At 32.9% G+C, this 20,575-nt stretch overlaps 2 protein-coding genes across 3 annotated transcripts; one reads left to right on the plus strand and one right to left on the minus strand.

The window, feature by feature from the left end:
• The first annotated feature begins 4,463 nt into the window (after positions 1-4,463).
• Positions 4,464-7,200, plus strand: LOC107021772 (radial spoke head 10 homolog B-like). Its single transcript, XM_015222479.2, has 3 exons — positions 4,464-6,046; positions 6,515-6,743; positions 6,845-7,200. The coding sequence occupies exons 1-3, from the start codon at positions 5,175-5,177 to the stop codon at positions 7,007-7,009; spliced, it is 1,266 nt and encodes a 421-aa protein (XP_015077965.1). The 5' UTR covers positions 4,464-5,174; the 3' UTR covers positions 7,010-7,200.
• Positions 7,201-9,623: 2,423 nt separating this feature from the next.
• Positions 9,624-16,459, minus strand: LOC107023938 (prolyl-tRNA synthetase associated domain-containing protein 1). Of its 2 annotated transcripts, none has more exons than XM_015224786.2 (13): positions 16,303-16,459; positions 15,240-15,315; positions 14,945-15,004; positions 14,810-14,863; positions 14,618-14,678; positions 14,337-14,413; positions 13,249-13,298; positions 13,062-13,144; positions 11,719-11,789; positions 11,454-11,610; positions 10,707-10,843; positions 10,509-10,607; positions 9,624-9,884 (listed from the first exon to the last, which is right to left on the minus strand). In XM_015224786.2, the coding sequence occupies exons 2-13, from the start codon at positions 15,276-15,278 to the stop codon at positions 9,813-9,815; spliced, it is 960 nt and encodes a 319-aa protein (XP_015080272.1). In that variant the 5' UTR covers positions 15,279-15,315; positions 16,303-16,459; the 3' UTR covers positions 9,624-9,812. The 2 variants fall into 2 exon arrangements, with proteins under 2 accessions (XP_015080272.1, XP_015080273.1); XM_015224787.2 differs by lacking the exon at positions 16,303-16,459 and adding an exon at positions 15,420-16,282.
• Positions 16,460-20,575: the final 4,116 nt, after the last annotated feature.

Below are 20,575 nucleotides of genomic sequence, written 5' to 3' on the forward strand. Positions count from 1 at the left end.
CCCCCACCCCACCACCCCACCCAAAAAAAATTGTTTTTAAAAAATATTTTCAATTTTATAAATTATTTTCTACTCTAGTAAAAATAAAAAATGTTCCTCAAAAATATTTTTTATTCATAAATCAAACACTAAAAATCATTTCCAAAAAATATTTTCTACTCAACAACCAAACATGATAAAATAAGTCCAAAATCTACTTGTTTTCCAGGAAAACATTTTCTAGGAAAACATTTTCCTTCGTACCAAACACACCCTATATTTCTTTTTTACCACAAATAATTTATAGGAAAAAAGGGTAAAAGGAGAAGAATATAATATAGAAGAACAAACGAGAAAAAAAGAGCAAGAAAAAAGAAGAGTGGGGGATCAATTTTTAAGTAAATCTTTAACTTATTTTAATGACTTTTTTAATTTGTCGAACACTTCGAAAAGTAAAAAAATGAGCTAGCTTTTAGGTCAGTTCAAAGACCCTGTTTGTTGTTGGTGCTTGTTTGAATTGACTTATTTTAAGTGTTTTAAAAATATAATAGTTTTACAACACTTTTGGATTGTATTAGCCAATTAAGAAAGTGTTTTGAAACATTTTATTTTAATTTAAAATGATTAAAATAAATTAAAAGAAAATCCACACAGGCTATTAATTTAAAACTTCAGAGTTTTCCAAGATTAAACTCAAGACCGTTACATGATTGGGTTGAGTTGAATTTGAAAATGTTTAAATAAATTAAGTTACTAAGCAAGTGAATCATTGTCGCACTTTGATATTATTTGGGATTAAGCAGATGGAATGCAATGCGCTAAAAATGGGGTCACAGTTAATCCACCCAATTTTTACTAACCTTAATATTCAATGATAGTTTTCAATAATTTGTTTGAGTATCTGATAAAACTTTATCTCATATAGCTTTTTTTTTTAAAAAAAAATATATTTATACAATATTTAGATAAAATTTCTCTTGATATTGACTGAATTAATCAGATCAATATAAACCCAATTAATGAATGAAGTGGGTTACTAATCCGCCAAATATAAATAGATTGAACGAATTATAATTTTATAAGTTAATTTTAATCTCTAATTAAATCCATTATAATAATCTTGATTAATATAACTTTTGAATTTTGAACTTCAAATCTTCTAGTTCGATTAGAAATCAGGTTTTAAACCACAAATGGCAAGTGCGCAAATTCGATAGTTGCAATATATAAAACTTTTTGCAAGTTTAGCCATATCAAAATACCATCAAGTAAGATGGTCCAAATAATTATTGAGCGATTCGCCAATAAAACTACCTACAATGCCAACAAATGCGTAATTTAATTTAAATATTTTAGCATAAAGTTTGTCCTTAATTAATTAGTCAGGCCAAAACTTTCAACCTTTTTCCTTGAACATTTGTTCGAAGTTGATTTTCCATGCACTTATATGTGACGTTAAGATATACATGCTTGAATTTCAAGTATATTTTTATTAAGTTTGATCATATATAATTGAATTTCAAATATATACGAATGTAATTTGAAACTCCACGCATCTTTAGGTCTCAATAAGCTATCTATATCCCAAAAAAGAGTGCATTTATAACAAGCATTTCATTATGCTAGTTTTCCCTCTAATTTTGAATACCAAATAGGGTTTGAAAAGAACTTCTCATTGTTGACTTTTATTTGTCCTAAATTTCTTACCATAAATAGGTTTTCCTTTTAGGAAAAGATTTTGGATTGATTAATCTTTTTTCTGGTAGGAAAAGGTTTAGGACTCTATAATTAGAGGAATGTTCCTTATAACTTAATCAGCATTCACAATGTAGTCTTAAGGGCTTTGAGAGTTTTGGTTAGGGGGAGAATTTATGGGTCACAAACTTGATACGTTATCACTTGTGTGAACCAACCATGTATTCCGAGTGAATTGGTTGAAGTTGTTTCCCTTTGTATTTTTGTACTCTCATATTTATAGTGGATTGCTCATCTTCTTTGTGGACGTAGGTCGATTGACTGAACCACGTTAAATCTTTGTGTCTTTTGGTATATTTCTCGTTGTCTTCTTACTCGTGATCTTTCAAGGTTTCCTTTGCTAGCTTTCGCGTTTACACATGCTTATTTCCGGTCCTAACACTCATCTTACATCATCTCGGTGTAGGGGAATTGTCGAAGAAGTGTTCCAATGTGTCACACACATTACTTTGACTCCTTTTATGCAATTATAAACTCCAGATAACTTAATCAATTTCAACATAACTTATTTTTTCGAAATTGATGTAACAAACTATGCGATAGAACTTTCCAGCAAAACCAATGTAATATCTTATTTCATTAAAAATTATTAAATATGCATATATGCGACGTGTGTGATTCGCATTAGTGCTTTCCTTACTTGAACTCGTTAGTAAAGGTTGTACTTTGAGAAATTAAAAATGTTGGTTGCCTTTGGTTTGTGTATTCATGTACCTATTCTAAGGTGCTTTTTAGTTGGAAAAAAGTGGTCCTTTGGTGAGAAGTACGACAACTAAGCTTTAAAGATGAAAAGCTTGTGCAATCGATAGGCCTTTTGTCTGAAGTTTGTAGATACTGGTCACATGTTAAATAATTTGAGAAAATTACAACAAATTGGATCAATTAGGTAATATATTTATCTAAATTGGACCAAGTTTAATATATTTATTTTGATTAGATCCACTGTCCAAGTTATTTACGCAAATGCCCTCTTGTTCTATTCACTCATGACTCGACGAATGCTTCTTCATACTTGATATCATCGAAGCATATATGTAGTTTGATGGTATTAATGTCTCTTCCTTCTTAATGCCATCAGAGTATATACATACGAGTATATTATATACGTTAATGATATTAAAGAGTAACTAAGTAGTGTTTGTGAAAAATTAAATATAATTTTTTTTGGAGATACAAATAATTCTAGATATTTAGTAGAACTTTCTAGAGTTATAAAGAGTAGTACCTTAAATACTTGATATATCTAGGAATCGTGTAGATGTTCTAGAGAAGTAGATACTTATATGAAGTTATAGAAATATCTAGATTCTTGTTAGATAGTTAGAAGATAAAAATATCTAGATTTTTCTTATAGAAATATCTAGAATAATTTCTGGAAGATCCCTATACAAGTATAAATAAGGGTTACATTAGGCATTTGTAAGAAATCAGGAAAAACCCAAATCAAATTGTTTTCTTTTATAACAAAGTTCTTTTATCCAAAATACTCTTTCTCCTTACTAGCTTCCTTTTTTTTAGTTGAATCTTCCGATCTTAGTTAACGATCTTGGGCTAGCAGAAGGCTTTCCTAATTATACTTTTCTTCTGCTATTCTCTACATTTCATTGAATCACAACTTTTTCCTCTTTGATTCCATCAAAGTATAGTAAACGTGAATTAATAGTTAAAAATATAACGTATGAAAGTAAGAAAATAACCATTTATAAATAGTTTATCTTTTTGAAACCTAACTGTTTTCTTCCCTAAATAATTTATTTTTAAAAATTGGTACCATAAGACATGAATCCGCAAAATCCATTGTAAATGGATTTGATTTTGGTTTTATGTAAAATTTAACTCCATTGACCGATTTCTAGATCATTTGTTGATATTTAGCCATTAAATAAAATTTGAACAAAAATATTCTAGCCAAAAGATTAAAAAACTCTAGCACAAAAAAATTGGCACTTGAAATTGACTAGTGAACTAGTTAAAAAATTCTTGATTTTTGTAATTATGCGATTTAGATTCGAGTTATTTTTCATGAAATTGTACAAACTAGAAGTGTTTGAACAAAAAGACAAATAAAAAAAAATTCATGAAAAAGGTGAAAGTGCTGGCTTGACTAATTAATCAAATCTTGGCAACTAGTTCCAGTGGTCCTCCTTCCTCCTCTTTTACGCAAATTGAAGAAAATAAAGAATTTAGTGTGTTTGATACGAAGAAAGTATTTTTCGTGAAAAATATGGTGGGAGATGGAGTGTGGATTGAGTAAGGGTGTGGGTGGTGGGGATGGGGGCTACGAGAATGGTTGTGGGGATTGAGGGGTGAAGATGAAGTGTGTTGAAGGATGTTAAAGACACAATCTAGAATTTAAATTGTCATTTATTCAATTTATTTAATTTTTTACTTTCATCGATCAGGGAGGAGGTCATTTCCTCTCGTGTTTAAGGAACTTATTTTTCTAGAGAAAATTTGATTAATTATATATAAGAAAACTAGAAACTTTCTTATCCTTCGTACCGAACATCAAACACTCCCTTAGTCATTTCAGACTAGATTAGTATCGTTTAATTTTTTTTCAGAAATATTAAGATTTTTCTCTAAAAAAATTAAAATAAAAAATTAGAATGGATCTCCTTTTAATTAAAAGGAATTGTAAATTACAAACAAGTGACTCATGTTATATTTTCATTTGTTTCATTCTTGTAATTTTTTTTTTCAATGTGTTATTTTAGATTTATTTATGAAGAATGTGATACTTCATATTGCAATACAACAGCATCTTTCATTTATTTTATTTTTAGGGAAGAGTTTAAAATAGAGTGAATATTTAATTTTTTAGAGTAAATTCCACCTTTGGCTTGAAAACACACCGCTCATTTTAACTACTACTATGTGCTTATTCATTATCAATTCATATGTTCTATTTATTATTACTTTAATATTTCAAATGCTATATTTAAGTCTTTTAGGACATTCCTCCTATTTTTATTTATATGTAATAATATATTTAATTTTAAGATCATGAAATTACTGAAGTCTAAAAAAATAGGAGGAATGTCCTAAAAAGATTAGAAAATAAAGTATTTTTACATACAAAATGCGACGACTAAATCATTCCGTCAAAATAGGGAACTGCCCAAAGGAAAAAAAAAAAAAACTATATGCGGCTTCGGATTAAGCCGTTTAAAATATACATCTACGGCTTAAATTAAATCAAAGTGGCTCCACAAATTCACTTTAAACCCGGTCCACTATCATCTCTTTCTCTCTCTACCAACGCTCTCTCTGTGTCTCGTTTTCCGCTACTTCAAAGCTTGCTTAACCTGCGCACTTTCAACTGCTTAACCTGCGCACTTTACCTGCCTGAGTAATGAAGCCGCCATTTCAGTTCGTAATAAGGATATCATCAAGATACAGGATGTAACAGTGATCCAACGGTTGTGAATTCGCTAACAATGGACGGTCAGAGAAGCCAAGCGAAGCTTACGAGGACTCATTCTTCACTTCTCCGATCATCTCCGATGCTCCGGTCGTCTAGTTTTAGTGTATCTTCAATTAACGAATTCGTAGATGATCATGAACTGGACATTGAAGAACAGAAGCCCCACAGAACCGGCGCTACTCTGGTTCGATCGGTTTCGTCCCGTTTCTGTGCGGGTACGGGCAGGGTAGCTCCTGTTATAGCGGTTTTCTTGCTCTCTGTATACGTTCTGTTCTATTTCTTCAACAGGGCTGACAGATCCATATCGGAGAATCTGCTTCTAGTACTGATTTTCTTTGCGATTTTGCTTTACTTCGCCGGAAAGAACAAGAGTACAATTCATCAGGGTTATAATGGGTTGAAGATGACGTGTAATGTGTATGGAAGGAAACTTGGTTTAGTGTCTAATAAGCACGTTAAAGTGCAATGGTTCATCGGAGAGAGAAAATTAGATGTGAAAGAGAAGAAGGGGAAAGTGAGAGAAGGAGTAGAGGTTTACAGCAACGGGGACGTGTATGAAGGGGAGTTTCACAAGGGGAGGTGTAATGGTAGTGGGGTCTACACTTATTCTATGAACAGTAGATATGAAGGTGACTGGATTGACGGGAGGTACGATGGGTATGGGGTAGAAAGCTGGGCTAGAGGTAGCAAATATAGAGGGCAGTATAGACAAGGACTGAGGCATGGCTATGGAGTTTACAAATTCTTCAATGGAGATATCTATGGTGGGGAATGGTGTAATGGACAGAGTCACGGAATTGGGGTCCAGAGCTGCTCCGATGGCAGCTGTTACATCGGTGAATTCAAATGTGGCGTAAAACACGGCCTCGGCTCTTACCATTTCAGGTAAATTAAATATTAACTTCTTCGCCATGGAGATCGTTGTTCGTATCTGAGAATTCGAATCCTTAAGGTCTTTTTGTTAGGATTTCGATTTAGTCTGTCAGATTTACAGATAGGATCAGTTTCAAACTAGTTATGATCAGACTTTAACTCACACCTCCAAAGCTAGCTCAAACGAAAAAGATTCAAGTCCAAATCATATAAGGAGACCAGGATTCTCATCCATCATATATGTGATATTCGATTGTATTCATCAACTAGTGATGATTTCATTTACCTTCTGTTGAATTTTGTGAATTTCTTAGCATCAATCAAGTCCAAACTAATAATGTATATTTGGATTTTTCTCAAAAGAAATTTCCCTTTGCAGTGCGGTTAGTGAAGTTCTTGTATTTGTTTAGTTCTTGATTGTTTTAACATTTACGAATAGTATTTCATAAGCAACTTGGTGTTTCACTGGATTTGGTGCAGGAATGGGGATCGATACGCAGGAGAATATTTCGGTGACAAGATTCATGGTTTTGGTGTGTATCACTTTGCCAATGGGCATTGCTATGAAGGGTCATGGCATGAAGGTCGTAAGCAAGGTTACGGAATGTACAAATTTAAAAATGGTGACACAAGGTGTGGTGAATGGGCCTCTGGCAATCTCAATACTCCATTGCCCCTACTTACTGATGTCGTCCTTCGAGTTGTTCAGGTAAACTTTATTTATAGTCCAACTTGATCAACGAAGATTCATATAGTTCGTGTAGTCCCTATCAACATATGCAACCGCTCAAACATTGACTTGTGATGCAGGCTAGTAGAAAGGCAGCAGAGAATGCAATTAACATACGTAGGGTCGATGATCAAGTGAACAGGGTAGTGATAGCAGCAAACAGAGCTGCCACTGCAGCTCGAGTTGCTGCTATCAAAGCTGTTCAAAACAGGATACATGGAAAATTTTGTGACACTAACAATTGAAGTTTGATCAAATGTAAATTTAGTACTACTACTTGTATGCAAAGTATTGAATGAATATTCCAAAGCCACCCTGGCTGGCAAAATGCCTGTTGGAGGTTGAGTTTAATGCTGTAACTTTTAGTTGACAAACAATTATAACTTGTATATACACTCTTTCAATCAAATCATACATGTGTATTGCGTTTATTGATTTAGCGTAAACATCAAGTCAAGACGCTTATTTGACTATAAATATTTTGCAGAGGTTGATAATGAGTAATTTAATTTAAATTCAGATACTCTTTTGATTATTTGATTCAGTTACTCTAATTTATTATTTATAGAAAAATGTAAAGTTGAAAAATTAATAACGTTTTGGTTTTTAATTTATAATCTTCTTACTAATAAAGCAACATAAAGTCATGTTAAAGGAAAGGGGAGAGTGTCAATTGCTATCCTTTTGTAGTGTTCTCAAATATCAATTATAGATTCTTGGAACTCTTTGTTCTTTTAAGGCTGCTGCTTTTTTCCAAAGTATCAAAAAAGTGAAAAGCTTTACTTCCTTTATCAAATATTTTATATGTTATTTGGAAGTCAAAAATTTCTTTTGGGGTATGTTATTTCTCCAACAATATCAAGATGTGCAAATTAAACAAGATTAAGAAGTAATCAGTCCATCCTACACACACAAATATTTTGTATTTTATCGGTCTTAATTTATATTATATTTTTTTAGATAAAATATTATTTTTCTATAAATGCAAATTGTTTAACTTTGAATTTTGTTTCTCTAATGAAATTATTTATGATATAAATTATAAATTTCAACTATTTTTTTATTTTTTATGACTCGATAGAGAAAGTACTTTTTAACACTTCTCTTCTTAATTGTAACTCTATTTTCCTTGACTTTCTTTTGTAGAATGTGAGAGTTTCAAAATAATGGTTGGAGAAGGTAAGAGTTAGGTAGAAACATAATTACATGTCTACATAGTATAGTAAATTATATTATAATTACATGTCTGCATACTATGGTAAATTATATTATTTATTATTTTTATTTTATTTTTTACTTTAATGGGATAATTATTCTTCCAGATCATTTTATTTATATTTTTAATTGTATAAATTTAAAATTTGAACATTATCTATTGCTAAAAATTATAAGGACCATATATGAATGTCACCTAAAATAAAATCATTTTTACAGAAGCAAAAGAAAGTTACAATAAAATACACATAGCTTGATTTTCACGACTCCATCATCACTCAGAACTCATAATTATTATATTCAGCAAAAAAACTAATAATTACTAGTAATCTTTGTTTTGGATAATTATGTCTTTTTATATGCATATAAAAAAGTTAATTAGGGGTAGGGGAAAAGAAGGAGGTTATAAGATAAAGAAATCGAGCTCTCATCAAGTAAAAATTCAGATAGCTAATTAATTAAGCTATTTAATATTTTCTGAATAATTAATTTCTAAGTCAACAAAAACTAAATTAAAATGAGGTTAGATGAAGGAACTCATATTTCAAAACTACGTAGTTATAAATCTCAACCGTTCTTTAAAGAATACTAGGCTGATTTGTGAACACATGTACACGTAATTTTAATGCTTTTTTAAAAATATAAAATGTATCATCACGTAGCAACAAATATAATACATCTAGATAGGATAGGATATAGCAAGATATAATCTCCTTTTATATATAATAATATTTCAGGATAACATATAATAATGTTTAATGTTTATTTTCAACAAAATGTGGCAAGATTGTTTCACTTTCACATGCCTATGTCTAACACATGTTAGAGATACCAATTGATATTCTACGTTGTATTTAGTCGTCCTTTCCAGTTATAATTTTGTTAATATATAATTTGACTAGTGATCAAAACAAGCTGGGTCGTTTGGCTATGGGAAAAAGAATAATCATCTAAGAATTAAATATATAAAATTGTTTATCCTACATTTTGTAAAACTTTTGAGTCTGAGATTTATCTATTCAAGAATTGTTTTATACCACAATTTTTGTAATATTTTTTCTTAAAAAAAGATTTCAGTGCAGATAACAATTCGAAGATAAAATAACAAAATGTAGTATTTTTTCTTCCTACATGACCATCTTTTATTTTTTCTCTTATGTATTTCTAGAAGCTCGTGTTTTTTTTTTATTTTCTTGGTGACTTGAATAAGTATGTTTACCTTTACCATTCGAACAACTTCCTCTTATTCTTTCTGGGACTATCATTTTCTTTTTTAAAACCATAACTTTCATTGATTAAGTGAAAAGTTGTGTTTATTGCTTAATTATTTGGCATATCATGATATTTTATTGATATATGTTACTTAATAATTTTTTACGTATATTCCTATTTTTGTGTTCTTATGATTCTACATACATGATAAAGATAAGCTGAAACAGTAACAGGAGAATATACAAGTTACAAACCCAAAAACTCTTGTTACAACTAGAATACATACATATCTCACATGATAGTGTATTTAAGACATCATGCTTTTATTCAAATAATAATTTGAATTTGAGAAATCATGTTTTGATATGGAAGGACCTAATATATTGATATGTTAGTCAAATCAAAAGAAAGTAGATTGTGAGAAATTTAACGTCTGTAAAAAAAACTTTCTTGCAAGTCATTTTTTCAAAAAGAAAACATGTATTTCTCCTATGAAACATGTTTCAATTTTGCTCAAAGTATAAGGAGCAAATTCCTCTTAGCATTGTGGTCATAACTTGAATAAGATCATGGCATCAAGTTTTAATTGGATACAAGAAAATGGAAGACAAATAACATGTTTTAAAGACGCTTTGCTTGTTGGCGAGTACCAGCAGAAAAACCTTCAGAATACGCAGTGTTCTTGAACATTGTCTGCACAAACAAAAAGCTATGGTGAAAAAAGCATCTACTTGAAGGAACTCGACTTTTTTCACTTTTAGTTTTTCCAGGAAAATGGGGATGAGCATGAATTTTTTTTCAAACAAAACCAAACCAATCCTATCCAAACTTGTCGTTGCTTTAAGAAGTACACAGCAAAATCCCAAACACCAAACTATCACATTAACGTTATGATAGAATATTACTAATATAACATTATGACCTCTGTTTGACTAATATATGTGTCAAGAGCAAAATAAATTCTGTTTGGATAGGCTCTCCTACCGCTTTATCTTAAGATATGTAGGGGTGGGCATTCGGTATTTCGGTTCGGTTCGGGTTTTTTTTTTCGGTTTTTCGGTTTTCGGTTTTTGTAAATTGCGTACCGAATACCGAACCGAAATATTTCGGTTCGGGATTCGGTACGCAATTTACAAAAACCGAAAACCGAAATACCGAAACCGAAATTCTGAAAAATTTCGGTTCGGTTCGGTGTTTCGGTTTTCCGGTTTTTATGCCCACCCCTAAAGATATGTGTCCATTGATGCTTAAATATAAAATTTGAGATCATACTATATTTCATCACATGCGTTGAGAAAAGAGGAAGTAGGTACTCACAGCTGTGCTCTTTAGCTCCATTGCAAGTTTTTTCCTAATTGTATTTGATATGACTTCACCATGTTTCTCACCATATTGCTTCACATTCTCCTCCGTTATCTGGATTTGATTTGGATATTAGTTTTAACTGGGTGTTACATTTGTCAAATCATCACAAAAAATATTTAGTTATGAGCAAAAAGTGTTTCACTAACTTACCTCTGAAAGAACAAGAGATGATGTTTTCTCTATAAAGTCTTCTACATATTTTTCAGGATCAGCAAACGAGGTTGATAAGCTAACTCCATTTGATAGTTTCTCCTTCCGCACATCAGTTGACGGCTTAACTGCTTTAGCTATTTGAGTACAAAGAAATATTGACGTCAGTTTCCTTCATGTTTTCCGCAACCACATTAAAATCCAAAATGAAATCCAACAAGATAAGCTGAATGCATAATAAAAATAACTGTGTGGATCCTTGGCACCAATTGATGGTTGAACTTATATTAAACCACTTCAAATGATCCTTTGGTTTCTCAGAAATTTCTAGTTGGAATACAACCACATACACTATCAAGAACGACCATTGCCACGTAAAAACAAAAAGAAAGAATAGACCCCTATAGAAGGAAACCATTAGATAAACACCTCAATGGTCTTATCAACGTTTTGAAATTAATCTTCAAGTGAAAAGCTCAAAAATTCAAACCTCCCCTCTTTACTGGAATTTGGCAGAATTAGAGGGTTTGAAGATGCTTGAAGCAGATCTGGATGACCATTCCTTGTGCATCATGGACTATATGGCTAGAAAGGAATATAGTGAATCTAATTTCTTGGAGGTTCGGATTCTCACTAGATAGGGTGAAGAAAAGGACAATGCTGACCATCAACATATTATAAGGTGCATAAATCTTGTTCAGATGCAACAGTGCAATCAGTAAAGCATTAACATCGCCAAAAGTTTACCAGAAACTTCAGTTGACTTGTTATTGGCAGGGGCATGATTCATGTCAGAAACTAGCGAAGGAGCTGCTTTGTCAGGTTGACCTGGTATGGCAATTGCATCAGATGGAACAAGAGACGCTAGATCAGGAGGTTGATCCTTCCCTACTGGAGGATTAGCCTTCAAAGTGAGGAAAAAGAGTTGCGTAAGAAACAGGAGCAAATTATTTTTCAGAAGATTCAGTGATCAAGCATATGAATTCAGCCAAGCAACTAGATAAAAGATCACCTCAAGGTCCACATAGACCGATTGTTTTCCTATGGAACTCAGAAACTTATCGAGACCACGAGCATTAAGAGCTGCAAGAAGTATCTCAGTTACATAATCAGAACCAGACAGTCAAACATGTAATGCAGAATTCTGTATTAAGCTCAAATTGATAATCCCCAATATTCTAGTTCTGGAATAGAGAGCAAATTTGTATCTCATTAATATTTCAATACTTCCTAATAAAATGTCATGACCAGTAGGAGGCATAATCAGCCACTTTAATTTCCTAATCTCTATTGATTTTCATAAACACTTGCAGCACAATTGAAGGGTATCATTCTCCAAGTAAATATGAAAAGTAAATTGAAGGAATGACACAAAATAAACAAGGGCTTGAAGAGTATTAAAGAGTAATGTACATCACTTTACAGTTGATCAAAGCAATAAATCACAGTAAGGTAGTAATAATCAAAATTTATGTGGTTAGTTAAAGGTAAAAGACACTATGATATTTGAAATTAAAGTGCAATACAAAATAAGTTTTTAAGATTGAAGATTCAACACCCACTTGTGAGTGTTGTGACTTCTCATAATTTATTTCTCAGGACATTAATATTAGAAAATTACATGTAGTGACAAATTACAACATTACCCTACTAAAGTTTACAAAAGGAATTATGTGAGAGAAATTAGACAAACAGAGAAGATTGAGAGAATGCATCTAGAAAAATGTGTTGTGTCTGGGCTCTTTTATATTCACTCTTTTCAATGTATACCAATACATGCTGGAACTCTATATACATCTTATACGATCTAATGCTCCCTCTTACAGAAATCTTATGCACGGAGCTTGAGAATCTTTTCTGTGACAGAGTGACAATCACTTTCTATGAGCTTGGTCCTCTCGCGGAACACTGGATTTGATGCAATATAAAGTGCCTTCTAATTGTCACACACGACTTTCATATGATCAATATTTGCAAACTTTATTCTTTGAGTAGTTGTATGTTCCATATAAGTTCCAAAGAGGCCATCCTCATGGCTCGATAGTAGCCATCGCGATGACTCAATATTCTTCTTCTACACTAGATTTGACAACCACATTTTGTTTCTTTCTCTTCAATACATTAAATTACTAATAAGTTGAGTTTCAAAGTACTTTGATAGCATCTGTATCACTTTCTTATAGTTATGCCTCATGGTTTTGGAGTACATTGTTTTGCAATGTATACTTACTCTAAATATGGGACTTCAGGAGATTTAAGAATCTTGAAGAAAAAAACTATTTGTTTAGCTAAAAAGTCCTCGAAGAATATGAGGATAATGAAAGTGAAAATCTACTACAAAGTGGACCCTCTTACCAATTGTTGTATCATTTGAGAGTGGGTGGAAGAAGCAGCATTCCTGTGTTTTCAATCCCTGATCCAATAACAAGGAAACACACCTTGGGAAAAGTAGACCAAGTTATCATCTTAAGAACCGTTGACAAAGGATCGTGGAGAACATCAGAAATTTTAATGTAGCTTAAGAAAATAGTGAAATGAGTACCTTGCTGATTCATTTACAAGTGCAAAAGGGGTGACACAGCCAAGCGGCACCTTACATAATAATGAACAAAAAAACATTAGAAGGGCTTGCCCGAAAAATTTAAGCTGTCAGCAAAAGATATAGAGGAATGATTTTGATCTCTCCACAGCATACATTTCATTCAAGCCAGTAACCTATAAGTTGCTTGTTAAAGAAAAAAAATTCCACTTCAAAGAATATCCTATAAGTTTGTTGCAGAAGAACATCACCAGATTTAAACAATATTTCCTCTACAAGATTGAAAACTAACTCAGCATCTACAAAACAGATATTAAAAGGCAAGGAAGTGAGGAACTATTTTTCATTAAGGACCAGATATTGAAAGGCAAGGAGCTATCTGTCATTAAGGAGGTTCTTACCTTCCATGGTTTCTTACTGTCCAAGGTTTTCAAGAACGAATATATGAAAATTTCAAGTAGGAAATAACTTTTATAATGCAATTGCATTGCAGTACTTGTTAGAGTTAAACACAAAAGGATTCGACAGAGAAATTCAAACACTAAAATTTCAGTTTATTACTAGCCAGATAATTTCTTCATTGACCTCAGCCATTGAGTGATTTACCATGAGAAAAATTCTGGTTGAAAAAGCAATACAATTTCTAAAAAAATCCCTAAAAGGATAATGAATGAATTTCAGTTTGCACTTCTTCAAGCACTTCGGAAAGGAGGATGTCTGAATAACCTCAAATTTAGCATGCCATGTTCAGTTACACGACCTATGTGATAGGGCCTCAGTATAAAAGTGGACTGAGGTATCGTGTAAGTCTTGAGTCTAGAGTATAAGATATAAGGTTAAAGATAAGTTTATCCTCCATTTTTCAAAACATAGTTGACCCATTTTCCTTTTATTCTGTTCAAGTTGACTCGTTTAAAATGGCAAAATATTCCATCTTCAAAAGCAACTTTAATATAGGATAATAGTGCTTCGTTTCTGATGGCATGTAGCAGTAGTACAAAACTCAAAACAGGGTCTAAAAACTAACAGTAAGATATAAGAAAACCCAGAAAACCAGAGGAAGGGGCGAGAAACAGCACACAAACACATACCTGAAGTACTTCTCCAAGTGCTTCTTCAGGAGCCATTCTTAACCCTCCTTTTCCCAAACCAAGCCTCTGAGACAAAACTGCTCAGTTTCAACAGAATGCATGCATACGTTAAAACCAAATAATTCAGATTTACATAAAATGGAGATATGGCATGTAGTACAGCAGCAGTCTCTACTAATACACAAAATATGATCATTGGTATTCTGTTCCTATGCACATCACTCATATAAGAGAAATATTATGACATTGTCCCGAAGTAATGGAAACTAAAGAATCGATACCTTTCAAATCTACATTGGTTTTTGCCATTGCAGAAACAACATAGAACCTGTGTTTCTTATCCTGCATCAGAAATAAGGTGTGCATATTATATTTTAGCACAAGAGCTTGGGTGGATTTAAGTTGGAGTTACCAACTTCTTTTGAATTAAAACAAGCTAACATACAAATATTTCCACATATAGTCTGCCATACCTTCAAGAATAGGTTTTTACTCAATGCCCCATTCAGATGCCCAACATGCTTTGCCTGAGTGAATGAGAACTTAAAGCTGTAAATTGTTAATCAAAATGGAAGAACAATTAACAGGGATTCAACATATTTACTTACCTGTGCTTCAACTGTCAAAATCACTGGGTGTTCATGTTTGGTGAAATCAATTTGAAGCTCCTAAAAAGAACACAAAAATATTGATTAATTACAGTAGAATTCTTGCTGGCATAACATCCCATCCTCAAGGATGCTATGAATGACAACATATTCAAGTTATCAACAAAAGATAACATAAGCTATTAGCACTTTGCAACAACTTTAACACTATTTTTGAATAAGACCCTCTTGACTTGGAATTAACATTTCCAAATACATACTAAAACAACTAGAGATCTGTAGATGCAGATGGAACCTGTAAACGGACAAGCAATTGCTCCTTAGTATAACCCATTTTGTCTTTGTGGAGATCTTCTCTACAAGTCCACTCTCTGCAAATAACACCCAAAAAAAATATTATTGGAGATATTACAACACCAACATACCCTGTGTATTCCCAGAATTGGGATCTGGGAAGGGTGAAGTGTATGCAGACCTTATCCCCTACCTCATGGAGATAGAGAGAGTTTCCGAAAGACCTACAGCTCAAGCAACACATAACAAGGCAATTTGAAGAAAAAAAAAACAATATAGAGGTAGAACAAGGCATAGAAAATAAGATATAACAAATAACAGAGAATGCGTAACAGACAAAAAAAACTAGAATAATGTGATAAACAAAGCACAAGAAACAACAGGTAGTAGCAGTAATCGAAGAACAAGAAACTACAAGAATAATGCTAATACTATCTACTCACCAAGCCTACCCGCAAGGAAGCAAGACAATCTTCAACTACCTTCTACCCTAATTCGCGACCTCCATATCCTCCTACCTAACGTCGTGTCCTCAGTAAACTGAAGTTGCGTCATGTCCAGTCTAATCACCTCTCCACAATATTTCTTCAGCCTAAAGTATTATCAATAAACTTAAGGGCCACTGGGATAGACAGACCTAGATTTTGGGCACTAAGTTAATTAATTGATCTCAAATGCTTATATTTGGTATGGTTCAAAATTCATATCGGCAGTATAAGCACTTCTTATTCTCCTTCTCCTTTTTCTCTTGTAAATACAACTCCTTAAATTCTCAAAACTAGATTATTACACCTTTTGACTTTGCCACAAACAGTCTATGCTCTCACCAAATATGAAAACAAATCTCTACAGTTTAAGTTTCTAAAAAACAGAAAAGCAATACTCAAAAGGCAGAGTCGTACACAACTTAGGAGCTATGATCACATGGAAGCACATAAAAGAAAATACACATTCTCATAAAATTCACAAATACAAGTCGGAGCTAAAGCAAAGCATTTCTTCGATTCGCATTTTGTAGTTCATCGGAAAAAAAGGTTAAAGTTACAGCCGGAAATGGAACTCACAATAAGAATTGGCCGCAGAAAGAGATGGAAAAAGGGCGAATCCGCAGCTCAGAAAACTTTGCCTAAATTTGGATTTGCTGTTTCTTACTATACGAGTTTTGGGCCCAAATAGCTCCACAAGTTTATCTTGGTCCTTTTAAGTATGAAATAGAGATAGAAAACTATTCCAGTTAACAATTTTTGTGCACCTTTAATCCTCGACTAACGGATCTAGACGGACATTTGCATATCTAACGGAATTGCATGACCAGATTTATGTATGGTATTGTTTAGTACTAAATTTCGTAGAAATTTGAATCTTATAACTAATTCATGGGTTAGTTATATCTCCACATGGTAGTATAAGATGTAGTTCTAATACCTTTCATTTGGAGGGATTAGTAATACATAGGCTAAACTACCATGGGATAAATATCACTCAAATCATTTTAAGCACTTTATTTATTTTCTTGGTTTAATATTTTTAATTATTGATATTTTGAACAATTTATAAAATTGCATACATATTAAAATTATAATTTGTATTTTTTTATATGTAAACGTAGATGATTTATTCAATTTTACTATTGTTTACCGTCTTTTTAATTTTAACAGTTGATAGTTTATCATTTTTAAATTGAAAATTGGTATTTTGTAAGTGATCAATTCACTAAGATGATAATTATTTATCCTCAAATAATTTATGTGAAGAAAATGCAAACATGACAACAAAATTGTTCTTCTCATATCTAGTTAGAAGAAATAAAAAATAATATTGTCCTGTAATTATTTACTTTAACCTTATTACATAATAATTCAAGGGTATAACTGAAAAGAAGTTTTTTATAAAGTTTTAATCCAAACACAAGATGAAGTGGAAAACAATGAACCAAGCACTTGATAAAAATAAAGCTTGCATTATTAATCACTTTACTATTAATCAATGCATTACTAATCTATACATTATTAATCTTTGTACCAAATGACCCCTTAATCTTTTACCCAAATAGTCCTTTTTAAGCTAGTATTTTGGTCATAGATTTCCAAATATTCTTGGGAAATATTATTTGGGTGAAAATTTGGATGAAATTTCACCATATGTTTGGCCATAGTATTTGGGAAATATATTTCACTTTTTTAGAGAAATTATGATTTATACCCATAAGTTTTAAAAATATAAAAACTAACCATAAGTTTGTATTACAAGTCAATTGGATCTTTGCTACAACAATAACAAATAGTGTCCATGACACTAGAGCAGTGTGGTAATTTGGAGTGAGTGCAACAAGCATCATTTCATACATCGTGAAATTGACAAAACACATGACTTTGTTATCTTGAGCCGATTGGTCATCATTTTCATCAATAACCATATTATCATTTAACATTCATCAAATATTTCATCACTACTTTGGAATTAACGTAAAAAATTATGTAATACAACGTAAGCAACAATAGAGAGGGTGTTTTTGTAAGAGATAAAAGTTTGGGCTAAAATTTCAATTTTTAAAAGATCCCAAATAATGAGATTTTGCCCAAAACTAGAAAAAACTAGAGCCGCCAATATGGGCTAGGCCTGTTGGGCCAGCCTGGCCTAACTCGGGATTTAATAGGGTTGGATTACGATTTTTGGATCTCATTTGAGAAAAGGCTTTTTAGCCCAGCCTGAATAAGCCTGTTGATTTGTGGGGCTTGAGAAATATCGATAAGGCCGCCCCCTGGGCCAATAAAAATTAATTAAAAAATATAACATAATATTAAAATTTAAAATTAAAGAGAGTCCAAACTCAAAACAATTAGGTTATATTAAGTTCACGATCAGCTCACACATCATGACATTTATTATTCTATTACCTACTTAAATTTTGTTTTAATATATGCCCCTATTTAATTTTATTGATACCTACTCTTTTTTTGTTGGTTATATTTACATTTTTGATAATATATATTTTCAGTAATTATTTTCTTAATGAATGCTTCAAAGTCAAACAGTAACAAGTAAAAATAAATCAGGGAAATAGTATACTATAAAAGTAAAATGTAAAAAATCTACCTAGAATCTTCAGGTTATTTAGATATTTATACTTTTACTAGAAAAAAAACTTAATAAATATTATAAAGATAATTTTATTTGTGAAATTGATTAAAAAGTAGTAACATTAACATCATGTAATATTGTTTTGTCGATATTTATGATAATATTTTAAATTATAATTTATAATTTAATTTAATAATTCTAAAAATAATATAATTTTTAAAAAAGTGGACTGGTCCGGCAAGCCTGTGGCCCACGTACTTATGGGTTAGGCCGGCCGTTTTCTGGCCTACACCAAAAATGGGTTAGCCCCTCCTGACTCGTTAAATGTTGAAGCATGTATGAGTTAGCTCGTATGGATTGGGCTAGCCCATATTAACAGTTCTAGGAAAAACTAGTATTTGGGAATTTGAGATATTTGCCAAATAATAACAAAGTGTATGGACAAACAAAATTTGCAAAAAATTTTCCTAAATATTATTTGAGAAATCTATAGCCAAACGGGCCTAAGTTTAAGGTTTGGTAAGCTAAAAATTGTATTAGAAAAGTTGAAACGGAATTAATTATCCAAGAATAATTGGTGATGAAATTGTATCAATGAAGTTCCAACATAATTGAAAGTTTTATCTTGATGGTGCAATTGTCTATTAATTAAATTTCATTTGAAATAATTAAAAGTTTGACGGTGATTAAGTAGTAGAGGCGAACCTAAGATTCGAAGATTTTGGGTGCATCAATATAAACATAGTTCAAATATGAGGTCTAAGCTAAACTTAAAATAAAAATAATAAAAACAAGTTTTAGTAGGATTCAAACCCTGGTCTGCTCGTTTGACCTTCAAAATGGGCCGGACTGGCCGTGAGGGCCAACCGGCTGCATAGACAAGGTCTTGACGGACGTCCAAAATTTTTTTTGGCATTTTTAACGTCGGAATCCGGATCACCCAAAAAATGATTTGCTATAGCACACGAAAATCGTCGAAATGAGGGGTATGCTCGCTTCGGGGCTCGTTTGACCTTCAAAATGGGTCGGACTGACCGTGAGGGCCAATCGGCTGCATAACAAGGTCTTGACGGACATCCACAAAAAAATTTGGCATTTTTGACGTCGGAATCCGGATCACCCAAAAAATGGTTTGCTATAGCACACGAAAATCGTCNGGTATGCTCGCTTCGGGGCTCGTTTGACCTTCAAAATGGGTCGGACGTGCCGTGAGGGCCAACCGTCTGCATAGACAAGGTCTTGAAGGATGTCCACAAAAAAATTTGGCATTTTTGACGTCAGAATCTGGATAACCCAAAAATGGTTTGCTATAGCACACGAAAATCGTCGAAATGAGGGGTATGCTCGCTTCGGGGCTCGTTTGACCTTCAAAATTGGTCGGACTGACCGTAAGGGACAACTGGCTGCATAGACAAGGTCTTGACGGACGTCCACAAGAAATTTTGGAATTTTTGACATCTTAATCCAGATCACCCAAAAAATGGTTTGCTATAGCACACGAAAATCGTCGAAATGTGGGGTATGCTCGCTTAAGGGCTCGTTTGACCTTCAAAATAAGTTGGATTGGCCGTTATTGAAAAATGGCTGCATAGCCAAGGTATTGACGTACGTCTACAAAAATTTTTGGCATTTTTGACGTCGGAATCCGGATAACCCAAAAAATAATTTGCTATAGCACACGAAAATCGTCGAAATAGGGGGTATGCGCGCTTCGGGCTCGTTTGACCTTCAAAATGGGCCGGACTGGCCGTGAGGGCCAACCGACTGCATAGACAAGGTCTTGACGGACGTCCACAAGAAAATTTGGCATTTTTGACGTCGGAATCTGGATAACCCAAAAAATGATTTGCTATAGCACACGAAAATCGTCGAAATTGGGGTATGCTCGCTTCGGGGCTCGTTTGACCTTGAAAATGAGTTGGATTGGCTGTGATGGCCAACTGGATGCATAGCCAAGGTATTGACGAAAGTCAACAAAAAATTTTGGAATTTTTGACGTCGTAATTCGGATCACCCAAAAAATGGTTTGCTATAGCACACGAAAATCGTCGAAATGAGGGGTATGCTCGCTTCGGGGCTCGTTTGACCTTCAAAATGGGTCGGACGTGCCATGAGGGCCAACCGTATGCATAGACAAGGTCTTGAAGGACGTCCACAAAAAAAATTGGCATTTTTGACATCAGAATCTGGATAACCCAAAAAATGGTTTGCTATAGCACACGAAAATCGTCGAAATGATGGGTATGCTCGCTTCGG

The sequence above is a fragment of the Solanum pennellii genome, chromosome 6, assembly GCF_001406875.1.
Source record: "Solanum pennellii chromosome 6, SPENNV200".
In the NCBI taxonomy this organism is placed as follows: Eukaryota; Viridiplantae; Streptophyta; class Magnoliopsida; order Solanales; family Solanaceae; genus Solanum; species Solanum pennellii.